Source organism: Haliotis cracherodii, unplaced genomic scaffold (assembly GCF_022045235.1).
Source record: "Haliotis cracherodii isolate W230 unplaced genomic scaffold, xgHalCrac1.p SCAF_2, whole genome shotgun sequence".
Taxonomy (NCBI): domain Eukaryota; kingdom Metazoa; phylum Mollusca; class Gastropoda; order Lepetellida; family Haliotidae; genus Haliotis; species Haliotis cracherodii.
The window spans coordinates 61,522,517-61,549,834 of record NW_027266275.1 but is presented as its reverse complement, the minus strand read 5'-3'; the positions used below and the strand labels follow the sequence as shown (position 1 = coordinate 61,549,834).

General features: G+C 40.7%; 2 protein-coding genes across 3 annotated transcripts; one reads left to right on the top strand and one right to left on the bottom strand.

Annotated features, from left to right (window-relative positions):
- The first annotated feature begins 298 nt into the window (after positions 1-298).
- Positions 299-22,123, top strand: LOC139469375 (cadherin-99C-like). Of its 2 annotated transcripts, XM_071251535.1 has the most exons (12): positions 299-352; positions 9,776-9,951; positions 12,148-12,213; positions 12,617-12,792; positions 14,327-14,389; positions 14,499-14,588; positions 14,767-14,883; positions 15,902-16,021; positions 17,221-17,364; positions 19,289-19,376; positions 19,457-19,575; positions 20,602-22,123. In XM_071251535.1, the coding sequence occupies exons 2-12, from the start codon at positions 9,888-9,890 to the stop codon at positions 21,190-21,192; spliced, it is 1,638 nt and encodes a 545-aa protein (XP_071107636.1). In that variant the 5' UTR covers positions 299-352; positions 9,776-9,887; the 3' UTR covers positions 21,193-22,123. The 2 variants fall into 2 exon arrangements, with proteins under 2 accessions (XP_071107636.1, XP_071107635.1); XM_071251534.1 differs by lacking the exon at positions 299-352 and having other exon boundaries at positions 9,624-9,951.
- On the bottom strand, positions 413-3,432 carry LOC139467715 (centrosome-associated protein Alms1a-like). The gene is made up of 2 exons (XM_071249226.1): positions 3,384-3,432; positions 413-984 (listed from the first exon to the last, which is right to left on the bottom strand). The coding sequence occupies exons 1-2, from the start codon at positions 3,430-3,432 to the stop codon at positions 413-415; spliced, it is 621 nt and encodes a 206-aa protein (XP_071105327.1).
- Positions 22,124-27,318: the final 5,195 nt, after the last annotated feature.

Sequence of the window (27,318 nt, the reverse complement as noted above, 5' to 3'; positions counted from 1 at the left end):
GAGTGCCTGTAAGAGCCCAGACCTGCACCAAGCTGTGCCTAACCAAACATCGGGATTTAAAAAAAGATAATTTATGAACATTTATCAAAAACTTGAGCATATTAGGAGCAATGTCATAGCCTCATGTAAGGAGTCAGGATATTTATTACATGTGCTTGTCGTTTTCAAGTCACAGGCTTTCCGATATCGCTGTTTATCGGCTAAACAGATCGATAGATTAAACATTTCGACCGAGCTGTAAGCTGTGCAGTAACGAATGTGACTTTAGATTACAAAGATATTCTGTGACATGTCATACGTCGCCAAGATAACACGAAGCAGCGTCTGAGGGAATACAGGACTCTAGTGTAAGGTACTGTGATTTGTGTGTGATATACAGGTGGTATATTGTGTCTATCACATTATCTATCATTCACTGAGAATGTAGATGTTGATGTTTACCAGATTGGTTGATTGTGATATATTGCCGTTTACTGAAGAGGTTAATGTCCTGTCGTTTACTGGGGAGGTTGGTGTCTTGCCGTTTACTGAAGAGGTTAATGTCCTGTCGTTTACTGGAGAGGTTAATGTCCTGCCGTTTACTGAAGAGGTTAATGTCCTGTCGTTTACTGGAGAGGTTAATGTCCTGTCGTTTACTGGAGGGGTTAATGTCCTGTCGTTTACTGGAGAGGTTAATGTCCTTCCGTTTACTGGAAAGGTTAATGTCCTGTCGTTTACTGGAGAGGTTAATGTCCTGTCGTTTACTGGAGAGGTTAATGTCCTGCCGTTTACTGGAGAGGTTAATGTCCTGCCGTTTACTGGAGAGGTTAATGTCCTGCCGTTTACTGGAGAGGTTAATGTCCTGTCGTTTACTGGAGAGGTTGATGTCATGCCGTTTACTGGAGAGGTTGATGTCTTGTTTACTGGAGAGGTTGATGTCTTGCCGTTTACTGGAAAGGTTGGTGGCTTGCCGTTCACAAAATAGGTTGAATATCTTGCCGCTTGCTATGAAATATTAGATGACTTGCTGTTTTCTAGATATGATGTCTTTTTGTAACTAGTAAGGATCTATGATTGGTTTTCTACTTGGGAAATAGACCACTTACTGTTTAATATAACGGCTGATGTCTTCACGCTTACTATGAAAGGTTTCCTTGCCGTTTACGTTTGGAGATTGGATGTCACTCTATGTACTGGAGACGTTGTATGTCCTGCTGGAACGTTTGACAAACGCCTGGTGAATATGCCATGCGTGGGCTTTAAAGGTAAAGGTGTGAGAGGCGGATGCTACCGGTAGAGCAGGACATGCTAGCTCTTATCGCGACCACCTTGTGTCATCACTGATTTTAAGTGATCAATTTACGCCCTATGGAATCTGTTTCGGAAGATATTCGGAACTGATTAATCTCTAGCGTTGACGTTTTGAATTCAGGATTCTGCTGACAAATAGCGGGGCAGGTGTGACATTGTGGCCATACCCCAACATAGGCGTGTCCACCGACTATTGGTTTCGTGCATCCTTAAATCAATGTCACCCCACTGTCCCAAAGACACCATGAGATTAGAGAACAGCATGCATTTTAACATGTCACATGTTTTTGAAGATATTGAAAAGACTTGGTTCAAATCCCGGACCATGGGAAATGTCATGATACAGATTTCAGTAGCTTGCCAGTCCCCTTACTGTATGTTGTACAGTCTATTCACTTTTGAAAATACAAGACAATTGAAAAAATATGGGTGATGCATTTAGATTGCCTTAACAAATAGAACTAATTTTACGGTAGCGTAGGTATTTTTGTATTTTGTCGGAAATGTACAGTGTTTTGGGCCCTCTTTATTTCCTCAACATCAAATGCCATTTTATGAATAAATCGTAATAAATCCTAGAAAGTGTTTGTTTTGTCCGAGCCTGCTTGTTCTACTCGTTCTGCTTGTTTTACACAATAAGCAGAACAAACAGGTTCGGACAAAACAAACAATTTCTAGGATTTATTGCGGTTTATTAATAAAATGGCACTTGATATTGAGGAAATAAAGATCATGGCGACCTATAACCAGTGAGTCTATAGTTCACACGGGGATACTAGCATATGATCTATCTATCTATCTATCTATCTATCTATCTGTCTGTCTGTCTGTCTGTCTGTCTGTCTGTCTATCTATATGATATGCTGGTATCCACCGTGTGAACTAATATATATATATATATATATATATATATATATATATATATATATATATATATATATATATATATATATATATATATATGATATGCTTGTATCCCCCGTGTGAACTATATATATATATATCATATATATATAGAGATAGATAGATATATGATATCCTAGTATCCCCCGTGTGAAATATATAATATTTTATATATGTATATATATGTATATATATATAGAATATATAGAGAGAGAGAGATAGATAGATAGAGAGATAGATAGATAGATAGATAGATAGATAAATAGATAGATAAATAGATAGATAGACAGATAGATAGATGACATGCTAGTATCCCCCGTGTGAACTATATACACACTGGTTATAGCCTTTGAACATAACGGTACACAGGGATAAAGAAAGAGGACAAGTACTTATGTTCAATGACACGCAACAATTTATACGTTTTTGAGAATAAAAATAACACAACGGTGCTGGGGCCTTCAGCCACATTAAATCTCCGTATAGAGTATCACAAACACATGTCAAAGGTCACGATTCACGTTGACGATGTTAATGGGTAGCCCTGGTATTATTGTAGACCAGAGGTTAACACACAATGGTGAAACGGTAAATTTAGCGTGACGCAGTATCATTGAAAAACGAACACTAAGCTAATGCATTGCCCCGCGGTAATGTCAAAGTAATTACAATACAAACGTACAAATGACCCTTTCCTATTTGTTTAGGAATAACAAGTGACAAGGAAACTTGTCATAGCTGTTTTTATATTGGGTTTAAATTTGGCTTGAAAACCAGTTCAAAATATAAACGGTTTTCGGTGTGCCATCTGTCTTCTAACAATAGAAGTTAATTCGCTGTATTACAAAAACAAATATATTCTTTCTATATGTGTTTATTCCTAATACTGAGAGGCCATAGGCCTATAGTACATTTTATATGGTAATCGGAGTATATACATTTATAACATAACACATGTGGAACTTCTTAGCTTTATAGCATGCAATATGTACATTGACAGCTTTTTGTTATTTCTACATTGTTACTTGACATTAAGTAAACAAATTTCTGTAAACTTGGATAACGGATATACTATTTATCAATGAACATTTTTCTGAGTTCAGCATACAACGGACAATGTAGAAAGAAATGGTATATTCATTTTCTACTGTGTTTAAATCATAAGACTGACAAACTCTGTGTTATCTCACGATCCCCATATATCGTCCCGTCTCGATAAAGAGGTCGTGTGAACCACATCTGAATCTTGATAAAATGCAATTCGAAATATATTAACTGTTACATTTAAGTATTTCTCTCCACAGAAACTGTTTTAAAGAGGGAATAACTTGATAGTTTATTTGATACTGATAAGGAAAAATGCCAATTTTGATTGTACTTATCTTTCAGGGTCTGTGTAAAAGCATCTATGAAATAATCTGGTATATACGTGTCCTGTTCTGTCCATATATTACCATAACCACGTGAGTAAAGCCGATATTCTTTCAAAAACCATTGCGGGTGTATATATTCATATAACCCCCTTCTCTCTCAACTTACAAGACTTATTTGCGGCGTTGAGATCGTTACATGGCCATCATAGCCTTGTTTACACTTCAGTATTTATCTATATATGTTGGTGTTTTACACAGTTCGTAGTGTTTGCAGCGTTGTAACCATTGTATGTGTGTGTGTGTGTGCACGTGTGTGTGTGTGTGCACGTGTGTATTTGCGTGCGTGAGCGTGCGTGCGTGCGCGTGTGTGTGTGCGAACACATTGTCAGATTTATCTACTACCTGTAAACACAAAAATAATGACTTTTAAAAACTTGAGCATATCAAGTATATGGGACATCGGTTTTGAATTAAACATTTCAAACCAAGCTTTGAAACGAATTTGACTTTTAAATAACGGAGATATTCTGTGACGTCATACGTCGCCATGATAACACGATGCGGGAATGACGGACATGATTTGGATGTGATGTGCTCGTTGTATACAGTCTATGCATATACAACTGTCTTTCCTATGGTGCTATAGTATTCATAATGTCACATTCATTTACTACCCATTGTGTCTGTCAGTTGACCCGTGAAGATCCGGGGTAGAATAGGTCTTCAGCAACACATGCTTGCCGTAAAAGACGACTGGGCTTGTCGTAAGAGGAGACTAACGGGATCGGGTGGTCAGGCTCGCTGACTTGGATGATGCATGTCATCGTATCCCAATTGCGTTGATCGTTGCTCATTATGTCAATCACTAGATTGTTTGGTCCAGACTCGATTATTTACAGACTGCCGTCATATAGCTTGAATAATGCTGAGTGCGAAGTTAACAAGAAACAATCAAACAAAGCTAGAAGTGTTATGGATACAATTTATAGGTAAATGCTTTAACAATGCGCTATGTGTCTGAAGCCACATGTCTACGTAAGAACATGCATGTTCTGTAATCTCCATCAAGATAAACGTCACAAGAGCCAATGGAAATATTTCATACATGTAGTTTTCACGCATAATACGTGAAGTTTGTTATTTGCCCTGTCATAACACAGCCCGCGACCCCCCAGTATGTTGATCCAGATAACGCCACGTGTGTACCCTCCACATTCATATAGCATGAGAAGCATTAATGGGGAGCAAGCATCGAGCATCTGTCTCCAGTGTCTTCTCTGGAGAAGCTGCAGGCTGTAGGAGGGAGAGTGTTGCCATTGTTCCATTCTGTGGCTTACATCGTTGTCAGTATGCATTGTACTGATGTCGCCAGACATTTCATACAGTTTCATTGAGGGAGTTTAAGCCGCAGTTTTCAATATACCCGTTATAACACGACCATCAATACAGCACGACGTAATTAATTTGATCAATGTATTTTATTGCCTGGAAACTCTCCCCCTCTCTCCCCCCCCCCCCCTCTCTCCCTCTCTCTCTCTCTTTCTCTCTCTCTCTCTCCCCCTCTCTCTCCCCCGCTCTCTTTCTCTCTCTCCCCCTCTCTCTCCCCCCCCTCTCTCTTCCCCTCTCTCTCTCCCTCTCTCTCTCGTATGACTATCTCATTTTCTTTGATTAGGACGGTCATCCCAGGAAGGATAAACTCCTTGCGTCCTTTGCAAACATTACAGTGTACATGTATGTGATATTGAAACCAAGGCAACGTAGATCCCATCTTTCCGTAATGATATCCTAATACAGTGAAGAGCTTGACTTGGTACTGGATAATGAAGGTATAAGTCTCGCTGTGAGTGTAGCTATACACATTACAACAGCCGAGTCACGAACCAGGGTTTCTAGAATGTGCCGCTATCGTCAACCATCATTTATATGGATTGATCCACACGAGGCTATGCTGGTCACTTCAAGTACCGCTGATTAGCTGTGTGTTTGTGTGTTTGTGTGTCAGCAAACATAGACTGATATTTGCTAATTATGACGGAGGCATGTTTATCTATTTATTTTTATTTGTATGTATGTATGTATGTATGTATGTATGTATGTATGTATGTATGTATGTGTTGTGTGTGTGTGTGTGTGTGTGTGTTTGAGTGAGTGATTGAGTGAGTATGGTTTTACGCCGCTTTTAGCAATATTCCAGCAATATCACGGCGGGGGACACCATAAATGAGCTTCACAATTTGTACCCATGTCGGGAATCGAACCCGGGTCTTCGGCATGACGAGCGAACGCTTTAACCACTAGGCTACCCGACCGCCCCTGTATGTATGTATGTATGTATGTATGTATGTATGTATGTATGTATGTATGTATGTATTTAAACTATATGTTACGTAATTGTTGGTATAAATTGTTATTATCTTTATAATTTTAAGGCATGTCAAAGTACCGAGTTTGTACTTTTGAGATATTCCAACCATCTCACAGTAGGAGACACATTGTACCCATGATGGGAATCGAACAGGGTCGTCGACATATGTTTGAATGTAACAGCATGGTCGTTGTATTTAATATATAATGCTAGCATCGGTGATCTAGCATACTGAGCTATACACCTTAGCCATGTTCAGAACCGCTCTGATCAAGTCTTTGAAAGGCATTTAGAGTGAGTGAGTGTGGTTTTACGCCGCTTTTAGCAATATTCCAGCAACATCACGGCCGGGGACACCATAAATGGGCTTCACACATTGTATCCATGTCGGGAATCGAACCCGGGTCTTCGGCGTGACGAGCGAACGCTTTAACCACTAGGCTACCAGACCGCCCCTCATTTAAAAGTGATACACTTGGAAGAGAATATATGGATGTCCACTTCTTCATTATGAGCAGCAGAACGTTTGGGGTATATGCTACATGGTCGTTATCACGGGACCAGGGATATATGCCCTGGGATTGTAATCTTTAATCCCGTCAATTCGGTATAATATTTCAATCTCTAAACACGACTCCAATATTAGAAATACTTAAGTATAACGGTACAACCGAACAATATAATGATGCATGATTTAAACAACATTAAAGTATATTAATATGTCTTCATACACATCACTAGCGTATGCTATTATGTCTTCATATACACCACTAATATATATTATGTTTTAATATACACCACTAAAGTATACAAATATGTCTTCATTTACACCACTAATGTATATTACTATGCGTTTATGTACGCCCCTAAAGTATACTAATATGACTTCGTCAACAATACTAAAGTATATTAATATGTCCTCATGTACACCACTTGAGTATATTATTATGTCTTCATATACATCACCAAAGTATATTATTGTGTCTTCATATACACCACTGAAGTATATTATTATGCGTTTATATACGCCTCTAAAATATCCTAATATGACTTCATTAACAACACTAAAGTATATCAACATGCCTTCATATACACCACTGAAGTATACTAATATGTCTTCATATACACCACTAAAGTATAATGATATGTCTTTATAAAGAACACTAATGTTTACTAATATGTCTTCATCTACACTACTGAAGTATATTATTATGTCAGTCTTTTTTTAATGTTTTAACATTGTTTATTCATCATAAGTATTCGGTTTGTCGAGGAAAGGAATATTAGGGAACTAGCATGTCTCTGGATGTTGACGAGAGCTAACAGTGATGTAACGTTCATAATGAGTCTCCCAGTGTCATATTTTAAAGTGGGCACGGGTGGCCCAGTCGTCTAAAGCGCCACAATTCGCTGTGCAGAGTTGCGTCCCTTGAGCGCGCCAGAAACCAATCATCGTGTGTTCGAATCCCGGTTCGCCCCAATTATGTTTCTAGGCACCATCTAGCACAATACCCGTGCTTGTTAGTTTCACCTTAGGTAAACGCCTAAGACCCGCATCACATCAGGCTTTCCTCCCACATTAAGCTGACACGACGTGATATAACTGGAATACTGTGCAAAGCGGCGTAAAACCCAGCTCATTCACTCTTATCTTACAGAGTGGTATACTCATATGATGTGTTTAAGGTCATAAATTCCACAGGGAAGTATTTGAGAGCCAGCCAGCTGTGTAGTGTTGACACAGGACGTTGAGCCGACATTAAGAATGGCCCCGAACCCGGGCCATGACGCGTAGGTAAAGCGCTGCCGGATTAAGTCAGATAAACAAATATTGTTTACAGGAATGGAAATAAATGTGTCAAGCATGCAGACATGATTCTGATACATGTTGTTTCCTCTTATCCCTTCTCCTCATCAAAGATGTCCTTATTGAATCTGGAAATGATTGATGTCGCCTGAGTTGTTTGTGTTCTATGTCAGCTCAATGTCATGAATACTCTTCTGTGGGACTTTGTTGAAGGTATGGACGGTACTCCCTAGTGTTTGATGAAGACTACAACTCAGATTGTATGGATAATCAGAATGCCAAATATATTGTTGAATAAGTATTTGAAGGTCATGGTTACTATCAATTCCGATCAATCTGTAGGGGGAAATATTTCGTCTATATGAAGATTTCTAATCCTTTTACTCATCCTTTGCAAACCGCATGGAGCTATATCAGGGTTTGAAAGTTGGCAGGGGATTCACGGCGGTATTTTAAGGGATTGAAAAGAACTTGTAGCATATGTATTTATTATCAATACAGACTAGCAGCATTTAGCTAAAATACCCCTGTTGGGAATCCGGGTCAAAGTTGCCCCCATGCTAGAAACAGACTGAAATGGGAATCGGGTGGTGAGACTCGCTGACTTGGGACCCGTGAAGATCCCGGTTAGAATGGGTTTTCAGCAACCCATGCTTGCCGTGAGATGAAACTATGCTTGTCGTAAGAGGCAACTAACGGGATCGGGTGGTCAGGCACGCTGCTTGATTGATGTATGTCATCGTATCTAAATTGCGTGGATCGTTGCTCATGATGTCAATCACTGGGTTGTGTGGTCCAGACTCGATTATTTACAGACCGCCGTCATGTGGCTGGAATAGTGCTGAGTGCGGCGTTAAACAACTAACAAACAAACAATTAAACAAACACTGATTTGGCTGAGAGTTCATGCTTCCAGTCAATGGCTAGCCTTGTTTAGACTCAAGCTGTTGTAGCATTGATCATCGTTCACTCACTAAGAAACAATCCAGTTATTAGAATATTGATATATATGTAAACTGTATCGTGTCTCCAACTGTAACAACACTGAATTAATGGCGGGTCAAAGGTTGTCTCTATACTGCCATTGGCCTTTGCATTCCACGACACATACTCATACTGAATTCAACTGTTTTTAACCTTTTAACGTCTTTCGTAGACTTTTTGAAGTTGCAAAAACATGAAAACATGACACGTCTATGGATAGCAACTTCTGTATTGCTTGTAACGACATTTCAAAGCTCTGTCTTGTCCCCTAAATATTTTTATTGGTAAAATAGTTAAACTCACAACCATTTCTTAATGCACAAAAGGTTTACGATTGACGCAGTGTTTATGTCAGACGACTATAGTCATACTAACATGAGTCATATGATTTGGTCAACTCAAATGCACAACGTTATCAGATTAGACGAAGTTGCCGAAATCCTCTGTCAATGGCAGTTACGTCATGGCATTCCTGGCAGACGATACGTCTCCAGGTCGCGGCACTGCGTTAAGCTGGGAAACGCCTTTTATCTTGACATGCAAAATGATATCAGCCCCTTTGCGTTTTAAAATATATTTGACCCATTGACGTCGAATGCAAAAAACATACGTATATATCCAAATACATCCTCTAGCTCAACATATAAATACAAAGTAAACAAAGTATACCACAGCAGTCGTGCATATGCATTAATACCACTTAAGATATTGCGGCATTATCATCATACTTATATCCCTTTGTTGTATATTTGAACAGGCTTACAAATAAATAAACACCAGTAATATATAGTTTCATTTCTTATTGTAGGAAATAAATTTCTTTTATGGTTTATCAGGCTGATCGCAAGTTCGCAATTAATTTCCAGGGGTGTATGTTATCAGGGCATAGAGAAGTGTCGCAGTTAACCTCCGTGGCCGCGATATCTACAGCTCTAACACTGGAGTGTCGTTACATAGAAACAAATGGGGGCTACCTGTTTCGACATATATAGGGCTGATTTATGGTGAGGGCTTGAAGCACGAACATTGACAGTTGTTTCTCTTTGACCTCAGGATCTGACGTGACTTCGGCGCGCTAACTAACATGGAGACCGCCATCTTGGGTGGAATAAACTGCAACATGATGTGATTGAAAGTTTGAATATTGGATACCCTTCCTCACAAAATGGCATCTAAACTCCGGATTTATATTTGGATGTGTGTTGTTCTTTGTGCAACAACGATTACAGGTAAGCCAGCGGCTGTATGGTCATATTGTAGGTATCGGGGTAAGGTACGCTCAACCACTTTATAAGGTACGCCCTATCAGAGACCATTTCCCGATATAGGGTCGATATATACTCTTTAACTCAACCACTATGATATTGATTCTCACAGATAATAATCATTATTGAGGTAAAAAAACATTGAAACTTTCTGGATCAGTATTTGATCGGTCTAGTTTAATTTTGACTTTGAGAATTTATGTTATAATTTAGTTTTTTAATCACTGAAATGTAATGAAGGGTTCAATGTTGATAATATATCTAGCATTGTTGTTTCCAGAACATGGGCTGAATACTATTGCAGGATTTGGGTTGATATTTGAGTAGGATGTGTATTTAGTATTTAGCTCTGCAAGTGTAGCCAGCTCAAGCTAGCTCTATTCCACTGAAATCAGCATAAGGATTTTTTTATATTTTTAGAGTCAAGAAGGATATTGTGTAATATAAGATTTCAGAGACTAAATGTTAGTCTAGTTATCTATCTATATATCTATATATCTATCTATCTCACATGCTAACTTGCTAACAAGTAATACACGTTCCTTTCTCTAATTATTTAGCTCTGCTGCCATTAGCAATGTAAATAGTATGTTATCTATCTATCTATATATCTATCTATCTATCTGACGTGTCTATCTATCTATCTGTCTATCTATCTATCTCACGCACCTGTCTATCTATCTATCTATCTATCTCACGTGTCTGTCTGTCTATCTATCTCACGTGTTAACTTGCTAACAATCAATACGCGGTAAAAAATATCGGCGAAAAAGAATGAATGAATGTCACTCTCTCTTCACGAGGTCCTTGTGTCATGCTGAAGTAGGTGGGGTATACCACACTGATACACCAGCCGTGTTCACGAGGTCCTAGTGTCATGCTGAAGTAGGTGGGGTATAGCACACTGATACACCAGCCGTGTTCACGAGGTCCTAGTGTCACGCTGAAGTAGGTGGGATATACCACACTGATACACCAGCCGTGTTCACGAGGTCCTAGTGTCACGCTGAAGTAGGTTGGGTATACCACACTGATACACCAGTCGTGTTCACGGGGTCCTAGTGTCATGCTGAAGTAGGTGGGGTATACCACACTGACACACCAGTCGTGTTCACGGGGTCCTAGTGTGATGCTGAAGTAGGTTGGGTATACCACACTGATACACCAGTCGTGTTCACGGGGTCCTAGTGTCATGCTGAAGTAGGTGGGGTATACCACACTGACACACCAGCCGTGTTCACGGGGTCCTAGGGTTATGCTGAAGTAAGTTGGGTATACCACACTGATACACCAGTCGTGTTCACGAGGTCCTAGTGTCACGCTGAAGTAGGTGGGATATACCACACTGATACACCAGTCGTGTTCACGAGTTCCTAGAGTCATGCTGACCATATTGAAATTTAGAATTTGAAATTTGAAAAATTGATTTTGCGTTTCCATGGAAATAAGTTTGAAATAAGTTCTTATAGGAGGATTGAGTTCGGGTGCTGACTTTAAGAAACGTTATCTGCATAAGGAACATATTGAATTGAGCTCTCGTGTATTACTATACCCAAGTCATAATCTTTTTCATATAAACAAAGGGATATTTTATCCTTCATCCAGTAAAAGTGTTGTACCGTACGGCTACAGCTATGTTACAGTGCGGGATGGATGTAGGTGCTTGTGTTTTATATGCATAACATAGATGCATGCATAACTAGTTACACTTTGTGTCAGTATTATAATACGTGGTTAAGGCGTGTTTCGTGGTTGTTCAGTGTTGAGAGAGACAACTCGTATTACACGTCTCAACACGCCACGCTGAATATTTAAACTATGCGGGTTAACGATCAATTAACACAACAAGTCATGATATGTATGTGGGAAATCAACACATATAGAATACCTTTGGAGTTTGGAGTCGCGGGGATTTCGTCGCTGGATGTCCTGAAGAAATGAGAAGTGCTGGTCCCTTCCTTTCAAAGAGAAACTGGCATGTTTCTTGTAGCAGGACCAGAGAAAATACTCTTCCGCTGAAAATATTAACAAGCGATAACTTATTTTTGTATTGTGTTTATTAATATTGCTTGCACTGTACAAGTCTATAGTGACATATCAGTTGTCTGATTCTGAGAGTAAACTTTAAAAGTGATCATCGCCACAATCTTGTTATTCCAGCAGTTACGTCTTCCTGTAGCGTCCAGCCTCCTCAGAATGTGCAGGTGAAAGAGACAGACGGGACAGGTAGATTCTTCTCCACACCCCACACCCCATACCTGACACACCCACAATCCCAATTGAAAATATACTTACTGTACAGTAATAAAAATAGACTTCTGAAGGCTATCCAAGTGAGAGTCTAATTAGTGGATTAAAGGATTCAAGGAAAACTCTTGAAGTGTCCCTATGTCGTTACGTTGGAATAATCAATATGGAATTAATGTTACAGCGTTCGCTGCTTCTGCAGTAAAGGCTATAAAAGAGGTGTATTGTCAAAATTTGGTTTCATAATTGTAACTGTTTAAGACTTATGGAAAATGTTTTTGCTTTTGGAAAGGGGTTTGTCGCTTTTAATTAAATATATATAAAATAATACTTGTCAGAATGAAGATTACGTATGAGCGATGTATGATTTTCTGCACCCCAGGTCATTTAATATTTAGCATCAACACCCCATCTACAACCAAGTGGGCGTTCACAGTCCGTGAACCTGTCAGCATCAGCGCCGAGTTGACGTCATACTTCAGCCTCACCAGTAACACCACCTCCACCACCTTCACCATCAACAAGACGCTGGACCTGGAGGCGATATACGAGAAATGGGTATATAGTCATGACGTGTAGATTCATTTTCTGAAGCTGTATGGCCTTAGATTGCAATGCGTGTGTTTTGCTCCACTCTCCCAGTAACAGAGCTGGATGCAAAATAATCACTCACAGAGAGGCCAGCGTCCTTAGTGTGACCAATAATCAGTCAGATCACTCTTCAAAATGAGAGTATCTGACCAAAACAGAAACGTCCAAAAGTCACGAAAACAAATTCAGTGTGCCCCAAAAAACCAGCTCTCAGTAGCGCGTCTGTACGGAAGCCTTTTAGTATCTTGACATATCAAGTCATTAGATTGCTAAAAGCGGCATAAAACCATACTCACTCACTGTAAAATGAACACTCTTGTGTAGCGTTCACACGTGACCTGGCACTGTAGTTTCGATCGTCAGCTGATCCCCGTTTCACTAAAGGCATGCGCAAAGGTAAAATCTACATTTTGTAGTCAACTAAAGAAGATCTTCAACACCTTATAATGTAAGGAAATATTATTACATGTTTTTACTCAATGATCAACAGGGACAGACTAACTAGGCATCATCTGTTAAACATCAGCTTTATTCGTGTGGTAATGGTAATACTAGTAGCAAGACACGGGTATACCAGATCTAGAAAATAAATAACATTGCTCATTGGTCCATGCAAACCCTAATGTGACCCTGTCTCCACGGTCACATCCAGTGAATGCTAAGATCAAAACCCCTCACAGTCAGACAACATTGCAGTTCATTCCAATATCCCCTTAATGGTAAATGTGAAAAAAAAACTTTCTCGAAAGAGTCCACCACCGATTTGCCCTCTGAGACCGGAGACCAGCCATCATGGAGACTATTGCGCACTGTCTGAGTAGAAACGTTAACGCCACTAGCGTTCCGCAGTTCATTTCTGAGCGTGGTGGCCGTCACAAAGCCATGACGTCGCTCTGCAACAAGAAGATGCCTGTCTTCCCGCTGTGTGGTGGAACACTGTCGACCACCTGCTTTTCGCAGGGTAGCTGATCCAAACGCCTGGTATGGATTTCATACCCTACTCATCACACTCTGGCTAACGCCAGTGACGTTTGCGACATGCGTTCTGTTGACCCATTTTCAAGCACGACTTTGCATCTGCCTAATTATTCGGTTGTCAAACTGCGCCTTGTTGCAATCCTTAGCAGCAAATGTTGTTGTGCTCTCTAATAATGATGTGTAACGATTCCGTCACGATACATCCAAACACAGGTTTTCAAACACCTCGTGCACATCCTGCCAATGACTGCATGCCACTGTTCGTTCATCATGAAATTTAGGTCCTATCGGGGTTGCCAAATCATTATGTCCAGGAATATTTCAATCCGTATTTGTTGTGTGATTTTTGTTATCATCAACAGTTGATATTTTAGTCTAAATCGATCAAGGGAATTTAAGCTTGATTTACTCCTGATAATATTTCTAATATATTAATGAGAAAATTTGGATTATCTTCAATAGAACAAACTAATACATTGTGTCGGTACATGTTATAAGACGTAGAAACTCTGTCTTTTTTCAGAACGAACAACTCGTGTTTGTCACGTTTTCCTTCACATGTACGGAAAACGGTACGCCAGTGGGGGTAAGTCTTGTCATAACCTTAATAAGGCTACACTGTAAATGGTCTTTCAACTTCAGTGTCCTCCAATGATATTTGAGAAACTCATAGAGTGATGTTATGATGTTTCAAGGGTGTGTTGGAGAGGTTTGTCACGGTCACACCAGTCAACGAGTTCGACCCGGAGTTCATCAACGCCCCATTCACCATCAACGTGACAGAGGTATTACATTACGTATATAGGTAAACGATATACGGTTAATGAGCCTGTGCTCTTGTTTTCATATTGTGAACTAGTTGTCCCGAAAGTAGCACCTTGTTAATAACCTAAGTCGTGTTATATCCACTACATTTGTCAACCAGTTCCATTTGTCGGACCTTTCTTGTATTTGTCTCCGCAGAACACCGCTCTCAACCACCCGGTGTACAAGCTGAAGGACCACGCCCAAGACAGGGACGTCAACCCTAACCAGGAGGAGATATATGGCTTCAATATCAACCCTTACTACAACCCAGAAGTAAGTCCTATATCACCCCTTACTTCAACCCAGATGTAAGTCCTATATCATCCCTTACTACAACCCTTATGTAAGTCCTATATCACCCCTTACTTCAACCCGGATGTAAGTCCTATATCACCCCTTACTTCAACCCAGATGTAAGTCATATATCACCCCTTACTTCAACCCAGATGTAAGTCCTATATCACCCCTTACTTCAACCCAGATGTAAGTCCTATATCACCCCTTACTTCAACCCAGATGTAAGTCATATATCATCCCTTACTTCAACCCAGATGTAAGTCCTATATCACCCCTTACTTCAACCCAGATGTAAGTCATATATCATCCCTTACTACAACCCAGATGTAAGTCCTATATCACCCCTTACTTCAACCCAGATGTAAGTCCTATATCACCCCTTACTACAACCCTTATGTAAGTCCTATATCACCCCTTACTACAACCCAGAAGTAAGTCCTATATCACCCCTTACTTCAACCCAGATGTAAGTCCTATATCATCCCTTACTTCAACCCAGATGTAAGTCCTATATCACCCCTTACTACAACCCTTATGTAAGTCCTATATCACCCCTCACTACAACCCAGATGTAAGTCCTATATCACCCCTTACTACAACCCAGAAGTAAGTCCTATATCACCCCTTACTTCAACCCAGATGTAAGTCCTATATCATCCCTTACTACAACCCAGAAGTAAGTCCTATATCACCCCTTACTTCAACCCAGATGTAAGTCCTATATCATCCCTTACTACAACCCTTATGTAAGTCCTATATCATCCCTTACTTCAACCCGGATGTAAGTCCTATATCACCCCTTAAGTCCCATGTTAACCCATATTTCTTCCAAAACGTTTTTAACACACCTGCGCCACAAAAAAAGGAAACCCTATTCAATCTGTACTTTTACTCAGGTTTTATTCAATTTTAACCTCAACCTTTTTTTCTGAGATACCACCATTAGCACTTAAATAGCGTGAATTTGACTAAATGATTGTATTCCTGGTTTCAGTTAGATGGGAGGTTGCATTTCACAATCACACAGACACAGACTGGAGACATCGGCGTCGCGCAGAATCTGGACTTCGAAGCTATGACCATCAAACACTACGTGTTGAACGTGTCAGTGCAGGTGAGCTTTGTGGTCTGGTACTCGTCTTACTTGAAACTTGCTGTAGAGTAGGTTGCTAACTCATGATTGTGACAATGTTCTGTTCTGTATTTTCTGTTCTGTCCTGTTCTGTTCTGTTCTGTTCTGTATGTTCTGTTTTGTTCAGTATGTTCTGTTCTGGTCTTGTCTGTTTGCTCTGTTCTGTTTTGTATGTTCTGTTCTGTATATTTTGTTCTGTTCTGTATATTCTGTTCTGTTCTGTATGTTCTGTTCTGTTCTGTATATTCTGTTCTGTTCTGTTCTGCTCTGCTCTGTATGGTCTGTTCTGCTCTGTTCTGTATATTGTGTTCTGTACTGTATATTCTGTTCTGTTCTGTATATTCTGTTCTGTTCTGTTCTGCTCTGCTCTGTGTGGTCTGTTCTGTATGTTCTGTTCTGCTCTGTTCTGTATGTTCTGTTCTGTATATTCTGTTCTGTTCTGTATGCTCTGTATGGTCTGTTCTGCTCTGTTCTGTATATTTTGTTCTGTACTGTATATTCTGTTCTGTATGTTCTGTTCTGTTCTGTATATTCTGTTCTGCTCTGTGTGGTCTGTTCTGCTCTGTTCTGTATGTTCTGTATATTCTGATCTGTTCTGTATATTCTGTTCTGCTCTGTTCTGTTTTGCTCTGTATATTCTGTTCTGTGTGCTCTGTTCTGTTTATTCTGTTCTGTTCTGTATATTCTGTTCTGTATGTTCTGTCCTGCTCTGTTTTGTGTGTTCTGTTCTGTATGCTCTGTATACTATGTTCTGTTCTGTTCTGTATGTTCTGTTCTCTTCTGTATGTATGTTCTGTTCTGTATGTATGTTCTGGTCTGGTCTGGTCTGTTCTGCTTTGCTCTGTTCTATTCTGTTCTGTTTGAGTTGTTCTGCTCTGCTCTGTTATGTATGTTCTGTTCTTTATGTTCTTTTTGGACATTGTGTATTGCTATGCTAAATGTGGTGTGTTGTGTTCCTAGGTTTGTCAGTACTATACCTGTTCTCGTGGGTTACAACAAAAGGGTAAACGTCTGACACTTGAATCACGTCGGGCTTTCTTCCCAAATCAATCTGTCCTGTCTTGATATAACAGCAATGCTTGTCAAAGCGGCTTCAAAACACAACTCGCTTGCTCCATGTTACACAGATGACTTGTATGATGCGTCCTCATTAACGTATGATGTGATGTTGTTGCCTCCAGGACATTGGTAAGCGGGAATCTTTCACCACCATGACAGTCAACATCATTGATGCCGACGACCAGGATCCCGAGTTCTACACTGAGATATGCAAGCCGGGGCAGTGTTATACGTCATACTCCGCCTCCGTCCCCGACACGTTTGTGGTGAGTACGGCTAGTTTGTGCCAGTTAGTTACCCCCCGTTTTCGTTGCACAGATGCGGGTTTGCCAGGCTATCGGTAACTTGGGGTGGAATATAGGGGTGATTGGTCACATCCCGTTTTCTTTACGCACAGATGCGGATGTACTGTAAAGTGCCATTTAATTTATGCCTGTTCCATTCTGTAAGAAATATCATGTTTTAGTTTAAATCGTGGAAACAACAGATGGAATTATTTTAAGCAAATCAACTGGACTCGGGTATTCTTCAAATAAAATAATTGGTTTTGCATACGAATTGGAATTTCTGCTCGGATTGGCAAGGTTATTTGGCCAAGAAGTTTAAGTTAAGCTTCGGGTGTATAGATGATCTGATATTGTTCTTCTGCTGATTTACCCACCTGAGCTAGAAATAAAGGAGACCAGTGAGACCGCCTCATCTGTTTCATATTAAGATCTATGCATTAAGATTCAGAGTGACAAAAACTCTCCACAAGTCTGTATGAGAAGCAGATCCAGCCTTTGGTGGCTGCATTTCACAACTTTTGAGGTACAATCAATCATGCTCTTTCTACCAAGATTTCAAAGAACGTCGTACGACTTTTGCACAAAAGGTGTTTGATAAAGTTTACGGCATTCGAGACCTCAGTAAAGCTTTCCAAAGATTGATGGTAGACACGTTGAGAACATTTCTAAATGCTTTAGTGACAAAAAGGATGTCCGATGCAAATTCCTATTTTGATATATGTTCTCGTGTATAATCAGGTGAATAACTGGCTTGCCATTGCATGTGTTTGTGATCGGTGCCTCCGGTTGGTCAGGATATGCTTACCTTTTCACGAACACCTGGTATCATCACAATTTGATAGTGATTTAAAAAAGCGTGCTCATGATATGGTCAGAATCGTACAATCGACTATACTTGCAGCAGAGATTTCTTATGAATATGGAAACGGGTTTGTCGCTTTTATTCATTTTTCTTCAACCCGCAATGCATTATAGGGATAATATTTCTTTCACGTCACATACCACTTCCAAAATCTCAAATCTCGTCATATTCTAATCCTCCGTCTATATGTATAGGGGCAGTGAATGAGTGAGTATGGTTTTTCGCCGCTTTTAACATTATTCCAGCAATATCAAGGCGGGAGACACCTGAAATGGGCTTTGTACCCATGTGGGAAATCGAACCCGGGTCTTCGGCGTGATAAGCGAACGCTTTTACCACTAGGCTAGTCCACCGCCCCTCAATATGTATGGAGGGCAATACTAGCACAGTGTTGTGTAGTCATGAGAAATAGAATGACGCGTGATTAAAGTATTAAATGATATGGTAAAACAGAGACGAAGACATGGGAAGAAAACATACGGATGGGAAGGTCAGTGCCAGACGGGGAAGGTCGGTGCCAGGGGGTGGGTGGGGGATGGGGGGGGGGGGGGGGGGGGGGGTAGGGGGGTGTCGGTGCCAGAGGGGTAAGGTCAGTGCCAGAGAGGGAAGGTCGGTGCCAGAGGGGGAAGGTCGGTGCCATGGGGGAATGTCGGTGCCAGAGGGGGAAGGTCAGTGCCAGAGGGGGAAGGTCGGTGCCAGACGGGGAAGGTCGGTGCCAGAGGGGGAAGGTCGGTGCCAGAGGGGGAAGGTCGGTGCCAGAGGGGGAAGGTCAGTGCCAGAGGGGGAAGGTCGGCGCCAGAGGGGGAAGGTCGGTGCCAGAGGGGAAGGTCGGTGCCAGAGGGGAAGGTCGGTGCCAGAGGGGGGAGGTCGGTGCCAGAGGGGGAAGGTCGGTGCCAGAGGGGGAAGGTCGGTGCTAGAAGGGGGAGGTCGGTGCCAGAGGGGGAAGGTCGGTGCCAGAGGGGTAAGGTCGGGCACGTGACATTGGATGACGAATTGCAACACAAATGAGCCGGGTGATGAATCCTGCTGCTTCTATTGCAGGGTCAGATCGAGAACATCTCCCCAAAAAAGATCATGGCGCGAGACAGGGACACACTCAACTACAGCGTGTCCTACCATCTCAAGGGAAGTAAGTCCAGCTTCTACCATTTACTTCATAAACATCCAACTGTCGTCCTTAAACACTGTAACGTTATTGCAATGTTTCAGCTAATCCGTCGGGGTACGATGCCTACTTCAGCCAGAACAGCGTAACTGGCGATGTGAACGTCACCCAACCCTTGCAGACTGTAAATCGAAACCTTGCTCAGATAGTCCTGTTTCTGGAGGTAAGGTTCAAGGCCGGACTGCTCCGTTTGATAAATTGAATCAGGTTATTCAAAAAGTATTACACATGTGCGTCGCCTTTCTCAGATATCATTATCTAGTTCTATTTATTTTGATTACATGGAGACAATGAACTAATACATAATTACATGTTACTGTGTAAAAGTATTATACATGTGCGTCGCCTTTCTCAGATATCATTATCTAGTTCTATATATGTTGATTACATTGAGACAATGAAGTTATACATAATTACATGTTACTGTGTGAGATAATGTTGTGTGACGATGCAGTTCGTTTTTTTATTCTAAAAATCAGTGTGAGAAAAGTGATATTCTCATTGCAGTGAACATAACACTTGATATGTCACTGCAGTGAACATAACACTTTGACAGAACTATTGCCATGCAATAGTTACCTCCCCTTAAATTGTCTCCCTTTATCGTAAGTGTCTGGCCCGTACACAAACAGTTGACATCCTTTTTACGTTAGTTCCACATTGACAGGGCAAAATAATGACACATTGACTTTTTTTGAGTAAATATCACCACTTGCCGTTCGTTATTCCCTCGAAAATGTAAATTTCACATTTAACTCGTCACTCGAGACTGTTCGTTTCGCAAAGCGCCATTTTAGTTACTTGACCAGCGTGTATTCTTTCGCTTCCAACAGCGCTCTCTTAGTTTCCAAGAATATTATGGTTAAAGTTGAATTTGTATAAAATCATTTCGAAATGTATGATAAAAAATTCTATATTTTTTTAAGATTTTGCAAACACGAAACTACTTTTTAAGTCGCAAATACAAGGGGTGGTGAACCGTCCCTGTGTGTTAGGTAGGGAGAATTTACGTTTCAAGGTTTTACATTTGTAATACAATAATCTGATTTTCTAGTAGTCAACTACACAGAAAGTATATAATAAATAGGATATAATAAATAGGATTTCATGACGGGGGAAAAGGAGATACTAGTATTTCACGAGACACTTGAAATATCCTCTGTACTCTAGTTGTGTGTGTCTCATTCAGGCGAAGGAGGTTTCCGTTCAGCAGAGGGCGACTACAACCACGTTCCAAGTGAACATCCAAGGCAGAGCTACCACCACAGTAGGAACTACTGCAAAGACTGGAGCTTTAAAGGACGAAAGCGACAACACTCTTACGATCGTCCTTATAGTGCTGGCGGTCATTGTCTTCGTAATGGCAGTGTCGTTCCTTGGCGTGGTCATCTACTTAAAGAAACACAAGCGCCCAGTCAGCCCATCGGTCTCGCCGTCCGTCAGCGAGAACATGACAGACGTGGATGACTTATCCATGGACGGGAAGGACCAGTGGCCGAAGATGACGACAGCCCAGCTGGAAGCACTGCCCGACAAGGGAAGAGGGCAGGAGTTACCCTCCTTGAAGGATATGGGCACCGGAACCGGAAACGAGAAGAAGAACCGCAGAAGGAGAAGAAAGAAGGAGAGGATGAGTGAGGAGTTTGATGGAACACGGGAGTTTGAAGGCAGCGCAGATGCAGAGTTCTTCGCTAGGAAGAAAACGCGTATTAAGCAATCTTCTCGCAGTAAAGAGAAGACCGACCCTAAATATTGGATAACTGTTGACAATGACTACTGATAAAGTCCCGAGATGAGACAACCGGTATTTAACCACTCCAGGAAAGAGTGTAACAGTGACAATTGTTATATTTTCGAGTAAAGCTCTTTCATCAGTTTTCCAACCCGTCCAAAGACGAATATGCGTTCGTCTGAATCTCAGATCTAGTCGTCCAGTTTTTTGTGATATTTTTTGTAAATGTTGAAAACCCTTTCTTCAGAAAACATACAGTGACTTCAGCATTTCACACACCTATATGCTCCTGTGAATATATACCGTTTGGTAACTTATACACCCATGTGCGATCTGTGATACAAAGCAAAAATAGCATTATATTTATACACACCTATTAACGCATTATACCGTAGAAGTTTGTATGAACTCCGTTGGTGTCAGGAATTTACATGCATTTTGTTTTTGTTTATTTTGTTTAGCGTCCAATGATAATATAGCCTAGTTGGTAAATACTTTCATCAAGTGATGATACATATATCAGTGAAAGAGTTTCACAAAAATTGCTGAATTCACTTTAGTTTCACTACTTTTATCAGCCACATGTGAAACTTGTACCTTCAAGATAAAGGCTTACATGTTACCATTTCATGGAACTTAACTGTTTTTCTTGTTTTCTTGTTTTCTTAACATACGCCCTTTTCCTTAAATTTCCGTGTTCTGACTTGAGTCGTCTAAAATATATTTTGTTGGTTTATGTTCAAGAGGCATTAATATTTATTTTCTGACAAAGTACCAGTTAATTAACCAAAACGTGTTTCAAATTGCTACATGATTCACAACGTTGATGAGATTTAAACCGGTCATTATGTAGGATTAAATATGTCTTAATCGAAGGCCTGCTGTGTCTGTAGTGTATATCTACATGTATGCATTTTGCATTTGAATGGCTAGATATATTTATAATAGAAACATATGCTGTGAATATATATATTTTTTTATGTTATTGTAAATTATAGAAATAAATATATAGAAATAAATGTCAACAACCATACCCCACTAGTTTTTTATCGTTTAGTGATTTCCCGTTACAGTTTATGGTGTAATGGGGGTGGGGGTGGGGGTGGGGGAGGGGGGTTCACCCGTGGCCAGTCGTCTCTAACGCCGCAATTCGCTGCACAAAAGTTGGTCATTTGGGCATCCCAGAAACGGTTATCTCCCAAAACGCTTACATGCCAAAACACCTACAGCCCGGTACCAACTGTGAACTTTGTTGTTATAAGCTGTGTTATGGCATGTAGGCGTTTTGGGAAGACACCCCAGAAACCTTTGATCGTGGGTCCGAATCCCGGTTCGCCCCGATTATGTTTCTAGTTTGTCGAGCACCCGTGCTCGTGGGTTTCACCAAAGTAGTAAACGTCTCAGACCTGCATCACCTCGGACCTTCATCCCACATCAAGCCGACACGTCGTGATATAACTGGAATACTGTTAAAAGCGGCGTTAAACCCAACTCACTCACTCACTCACTCACTCACTCACTATCGTGTTATGAGTTGTAATTACTGTAATAATGCAGACAAAACAGAACAGATAGCCCGATATCGTCACTTCCTGTACTATAACTGCAAGAACCGTCAGGATACCACGTGTGCTCAGAACTAATCCAATGTCGTCACTTCCGTATTACTGTAAGGACCGTCAGGATACCACGTGTGCTAAGAACTAATCCAATGTCGTCACTTCCGTATTACTGAAAGGACCGTCAGGATACCAGGTGTGCTAAGAACTAATCCAATGTCGTCACTTCCGTATAACTGAAAGGACCGTCAGGATACCACGTGTGCTCAGAACTAATCCAATGTCGTCACTTCCGTATTACTGAAAGGACCGTCAGGATACCACGTGTGCTCAGAACTAATCCAATGTCGTCACTTCCGTATTACTGAAAGGACCGTCAGGATACCACGTGTGCTCAGAACTAATCCAATGTCGTCACTTCCGTATTACTGAAAGGACCGTCAGGATACCACGTGTGCTAAGAACTAATCCAATGTCGTCACTTCCGTATTACTAAAAGGACCGTCAGGATACCACGTGTGCTAAGAACTAATCCAATGTCGTCACTTCCGTATTACTGAAAGGACCGTCAGGATACCACGTGTGCTCAGAACTAATCCAATGTCGTCACTTCCGTATTACTGAAAGGACCGTCAGGATACCACGTGTGCTAAGAACTAATCCAATGTCGTCACTTCCGTATTACTGAAAGGACCGTCAGGATACCACGTGTGCTCAGAACTAATCCAATGTCGTCACTTCCGTATTACTGAAAGGACCGTCAGGACTCCAGGTACCCGTGGAGAAAAGTCAATATACCTTCCAGTGCAAGGACTGTCACGACGCCAGGTGTTCTTTGAGAACAAGGAGCCTGCATCGCATGTACCACCGGTCGTACGTAAGTGGCTGTCATTATCCAGCTGTTCATAATTAAACCTTTAGTTCATATTGTTTGTAAACTTGTACATAACATGCATCAGATGATTCCGATGACGTTATCATACAATTAACGGTCATGGTGCTGGTCTGTTACACCTGGACAAATGGATATTTTCGACAAGTGTTCATTACAGTATAAGTTGTAGCAGGATCACGAGGGGTACATGGGGTTTTATGCATCCCTCGTTAGGTTTTATACGTAAAACCCCATGTATCCCGAGTGATCCTGCTATAACGAATTTATCTCACCGACATGATTCAATGTGACATTGTGAAAGAATTAACACAAATTCAAAATTGCTTCAAAACAGCTGTTCGATAGAGCTGAGGTTAACTTGTGCTATGTCACGTGACTTCCATTCATTCGGAAAAACGTGCAGGTTTTGCTTTGAGGCCGGGTATAAAGAATTTACTCAGTCTTTCCGAAATCCACGTGCAGTCTGTATTGCTCGTGGCGGGGTATAAGAGAATTATTCCCCCGCTGAGAAATGTATTACCCTCCGAGGTGGGCTACACAGTTATTATCAAGATCACGTGGGCCAATAAGATCTCATCATTCTGACATGGAGGTACGATAATGAAATTTGTTCCAGTCCACGAGATTCTGGAAGAGAAATTAAGTAGGCTATGTGGGTCCAACATGGTATGCGTAACAACAATCACACGATACAAGTTCTTTGATTGTATTTATTTCAATGTTAAACACACAATACATAATTAGAATGCGGTGTATACATAGTGGTACGTACAAAACTAACTTCATCATAAAGAAGATGTCTCCCTCATCTCCAGTGGTCAACATCATCGTCATCGTGTCACATTCAATACTGGGTACCCGTGAAGATCCGGGTAGAATAGGTCTTCAGCAACCCATGCTTGTCATAAAAGGCGACAATACTTGTCGTAAAAGGCGACTAACGGGATCGGGTGGTAAGACTTGCTGACTTGATTGATGCATGTCATTGTATCCCAATTGCGTGGATGGATGCTCATGATGTCGATCACTAGATTGTCTGGTCCAGACTCGATTATTTACAGACCGCCGTCATATAGCTGGAGTATTGCTGAATGCGGCGTTAAACAACAAACAAACAAAAAAATTCTGGGCCTTTGCCAGAGTATCAGTTTCACCATTGCTTGAAATGGAAGATTATCTAATGGATTGTCTAACTGCTTGATTTTGACAGTTTGTATAATTACGATGCTCATAGCTTTTGGGGAAATGTATCTGAAAGGCGTAGCATAGACAGAATGCTGTATGGCGGTTACATACAGCTGTGAAACGATATGTTGTATACAAATATTAGGTGTGTCATACAGAGGAGACAGGAGTTAGTGAGTGAGTTGGGTTTAACGCCGCTTTTAACAGTATTCCAGTCATATCGCGGCGTGTCAGCTTAATGTGGGAGGAAAGCCCCAAGTGATGCTAGTTTACCACTTTGGTGAAACCCATGATATGGTGCTGACAAACTTAGAAACAAATCGGGGCGAAGCGGGATTCGAACCCACAATTATAGGTTTCTCGCGTGCCCAAGGGACGCACCTCTGCACAGCGAGTCGCGGCGCCTTAGACAACTGGGCCACCCGTGCCCCCAGGAGGAGAAATGAGATACCTGGCTGAGCTGTGATATATAGAAATGGAATGTGACATAGAGAGATGAGCTGTAAAATATAAATGAAATGAGTGAGTGAGTATGGTTTTACGCCGCTTTTAGCACTATTCCAGCAAGATCACGGCGGGGGACACCAGAAATGGGCTTCACACATTGTACCCATGTCGGGAATCGAACCAGGGTCTTCGGAGTGACGAGCGAACGCTTTAACCACTAGGCTACCCGACCGCCCCATTCAGAGATGAACTTTAGCATATAGAAATTAACTGGGATATATATGGAAATGAGCTGTGGTTTAAAGAAATGAACAGGGTATATAGAAATAAACTGTTACACATAGAAATGAACTTGGTATATATAGAAATTAACTGGGGTGTACAGAGATGAACTGCGGTGTATGTATGAACCGGGGTATATAGAAATGAACTGTGGTATATGGAAATGAACAGGGTATATATGAATAAACTGTTACACATAGAAATGGACTGTGGTATATATAGAAATGAACTGTATATATATAGAAAGGAACGGGGTATATAGAAATGAACAGTTGTATAGAAATGGACTGTGGTATATAGAAATGAACTGTATATATATAGAAATGAAAGGGGTATATAGAAATGAACCGTGGTATACAGAGATGAACTGTCGTATATAGAAATGAACCGTGGTATATAGAGATGAACTGTCGTATATAGAAATGAACTGTGTATATATAGAAATGAACGGTGTATATAGAAATGAACTGGGGTATACAGTGATATACAGATATACAGAGATGAACTGTGGTATACAGAGATGAACTGTGGTATATAGAGATGAAATGTGGTATATAGAGATGAACTGTGGTATATAGAGAAGAACTGTGGTATATAGAGATGAACTGTGGTATACAGAGTTGAACTGGTATATAGAGATGTACTGTGGTATACAGAGATAAACTGTGGTATATAGAGATGAACTGTGGTATATAGAGATGAACTGTCGTATATGGAGATGAACTGTGGTATATAGAGATGAACTGTGGTATATAGAGATGAACTGTGGTATATAGAGATGAACTGTGGTATACAGAGATGAACTGTGGTATATAGAGATGAACTGTCCTATACAGAGATGAACTGTCGTATATGGAGATGAACTGTGGTATATAGAGATGAACTGTGGTATATAGAGATGAACTGTGGCATACAGAGATGATATGTGGTATATAGAGATGAACTGTGGTATATAGAGATGAACTGGTATATAGAGATGTACTGGGTTATACACAGGGTAGGTCTATAGCAGTCAACATGGACAGGTGAGATTCGTCGGATGAAATACAAAGAATGGGCAAGCTCTATATATGATACACACACAGGGATGAAATCGGCACTTTAATTGTAATATACACGAGGTAACAACACTTACATTATAAAAATAAGTAAAAACAAAAATATACATATGTACATACCATTAACTTGTGTATAGCAATTTCAGCCAAGGCATGAACCATTGAACGATGTGTTGAACTACACAGAATCAGACTAGACGACTCATTACGTCATGTAAGTCAGAATAACCTAATACTGACGGCTCACTCTTAATAATTTTTAAACTAAATGGAAAAAATGCACCCAAATATATACAATTTGTTAACTTCATAAATTACTGTACAATCTACTTAATGATAGTTTCATAATCAAATTACGAATTTCGTGAATCATTCATGTATAATGTGTACGATGTATTGATGCGGTTCGTTTAGTATGAGGTAGTCACAGCATCACAACATCACATGACGTCATCAGATCGCCACGTTCATTATGATGAGTATGATAATACTCAAGGACGGAGCGATCACGTTATCACGAGGTGGCGGTTTGGTACACACAGCGGATTATTCAGTTCAAGGAGTCCTCGTGTCTCTGAAGTCAAACCTGTGTTCCTTCTTGAAGAACACATCTAGCACCTTCGCCTGCACTTTTCAACACTCTATGTACATGCAGCTTGGAGACTTACTATGCTGTCTAGTTTCACAATCACTTTTAAAGTAGGAAAGATCGACGGGTCGAAAGTAGAATCTGGCCGGGGACACGGCA

Excerpts from the sequence above, each read along its gene's own strand:
- LOC139467715 (XM_071249226.1), bottom strand. The coding sequence starts at position 3,432 with ATGTGGTTCACACGACCTCTTTATCGAGACGGGACGATATATGGGGAT. Across the intron at positions 985-3,383 it reads CGGGACGATATATGGGGATC|CAAGCGGCAAGATATTCAAC; the intron begins GTGAGATAACAC and ends AATATTTCATAG.
- LOC139469375 (XM_071251535.1), top strand. The coding sequence starts at position 9,888 with ATGGCATCTAAACTCCGGATTTATATTTGGATGTGTGTTGTTCTTTGT. Across the intron at positions 17,365-19,288 it reads CCGTCCCCGACACGTTTGTG|GGTCAGATCGAGAACATCTC; the intron begins GTGAGTACGGCT and ends CTTCTATTGCAG. Across the intron at positions 19,576-20,601 it reads AGATAGTCCTGTTTCTGGAG|GCGAAGGAGGTTTCCGTTCA; the intron begins GTAAGGTTCAAG and ends TGTCTCATTCAG.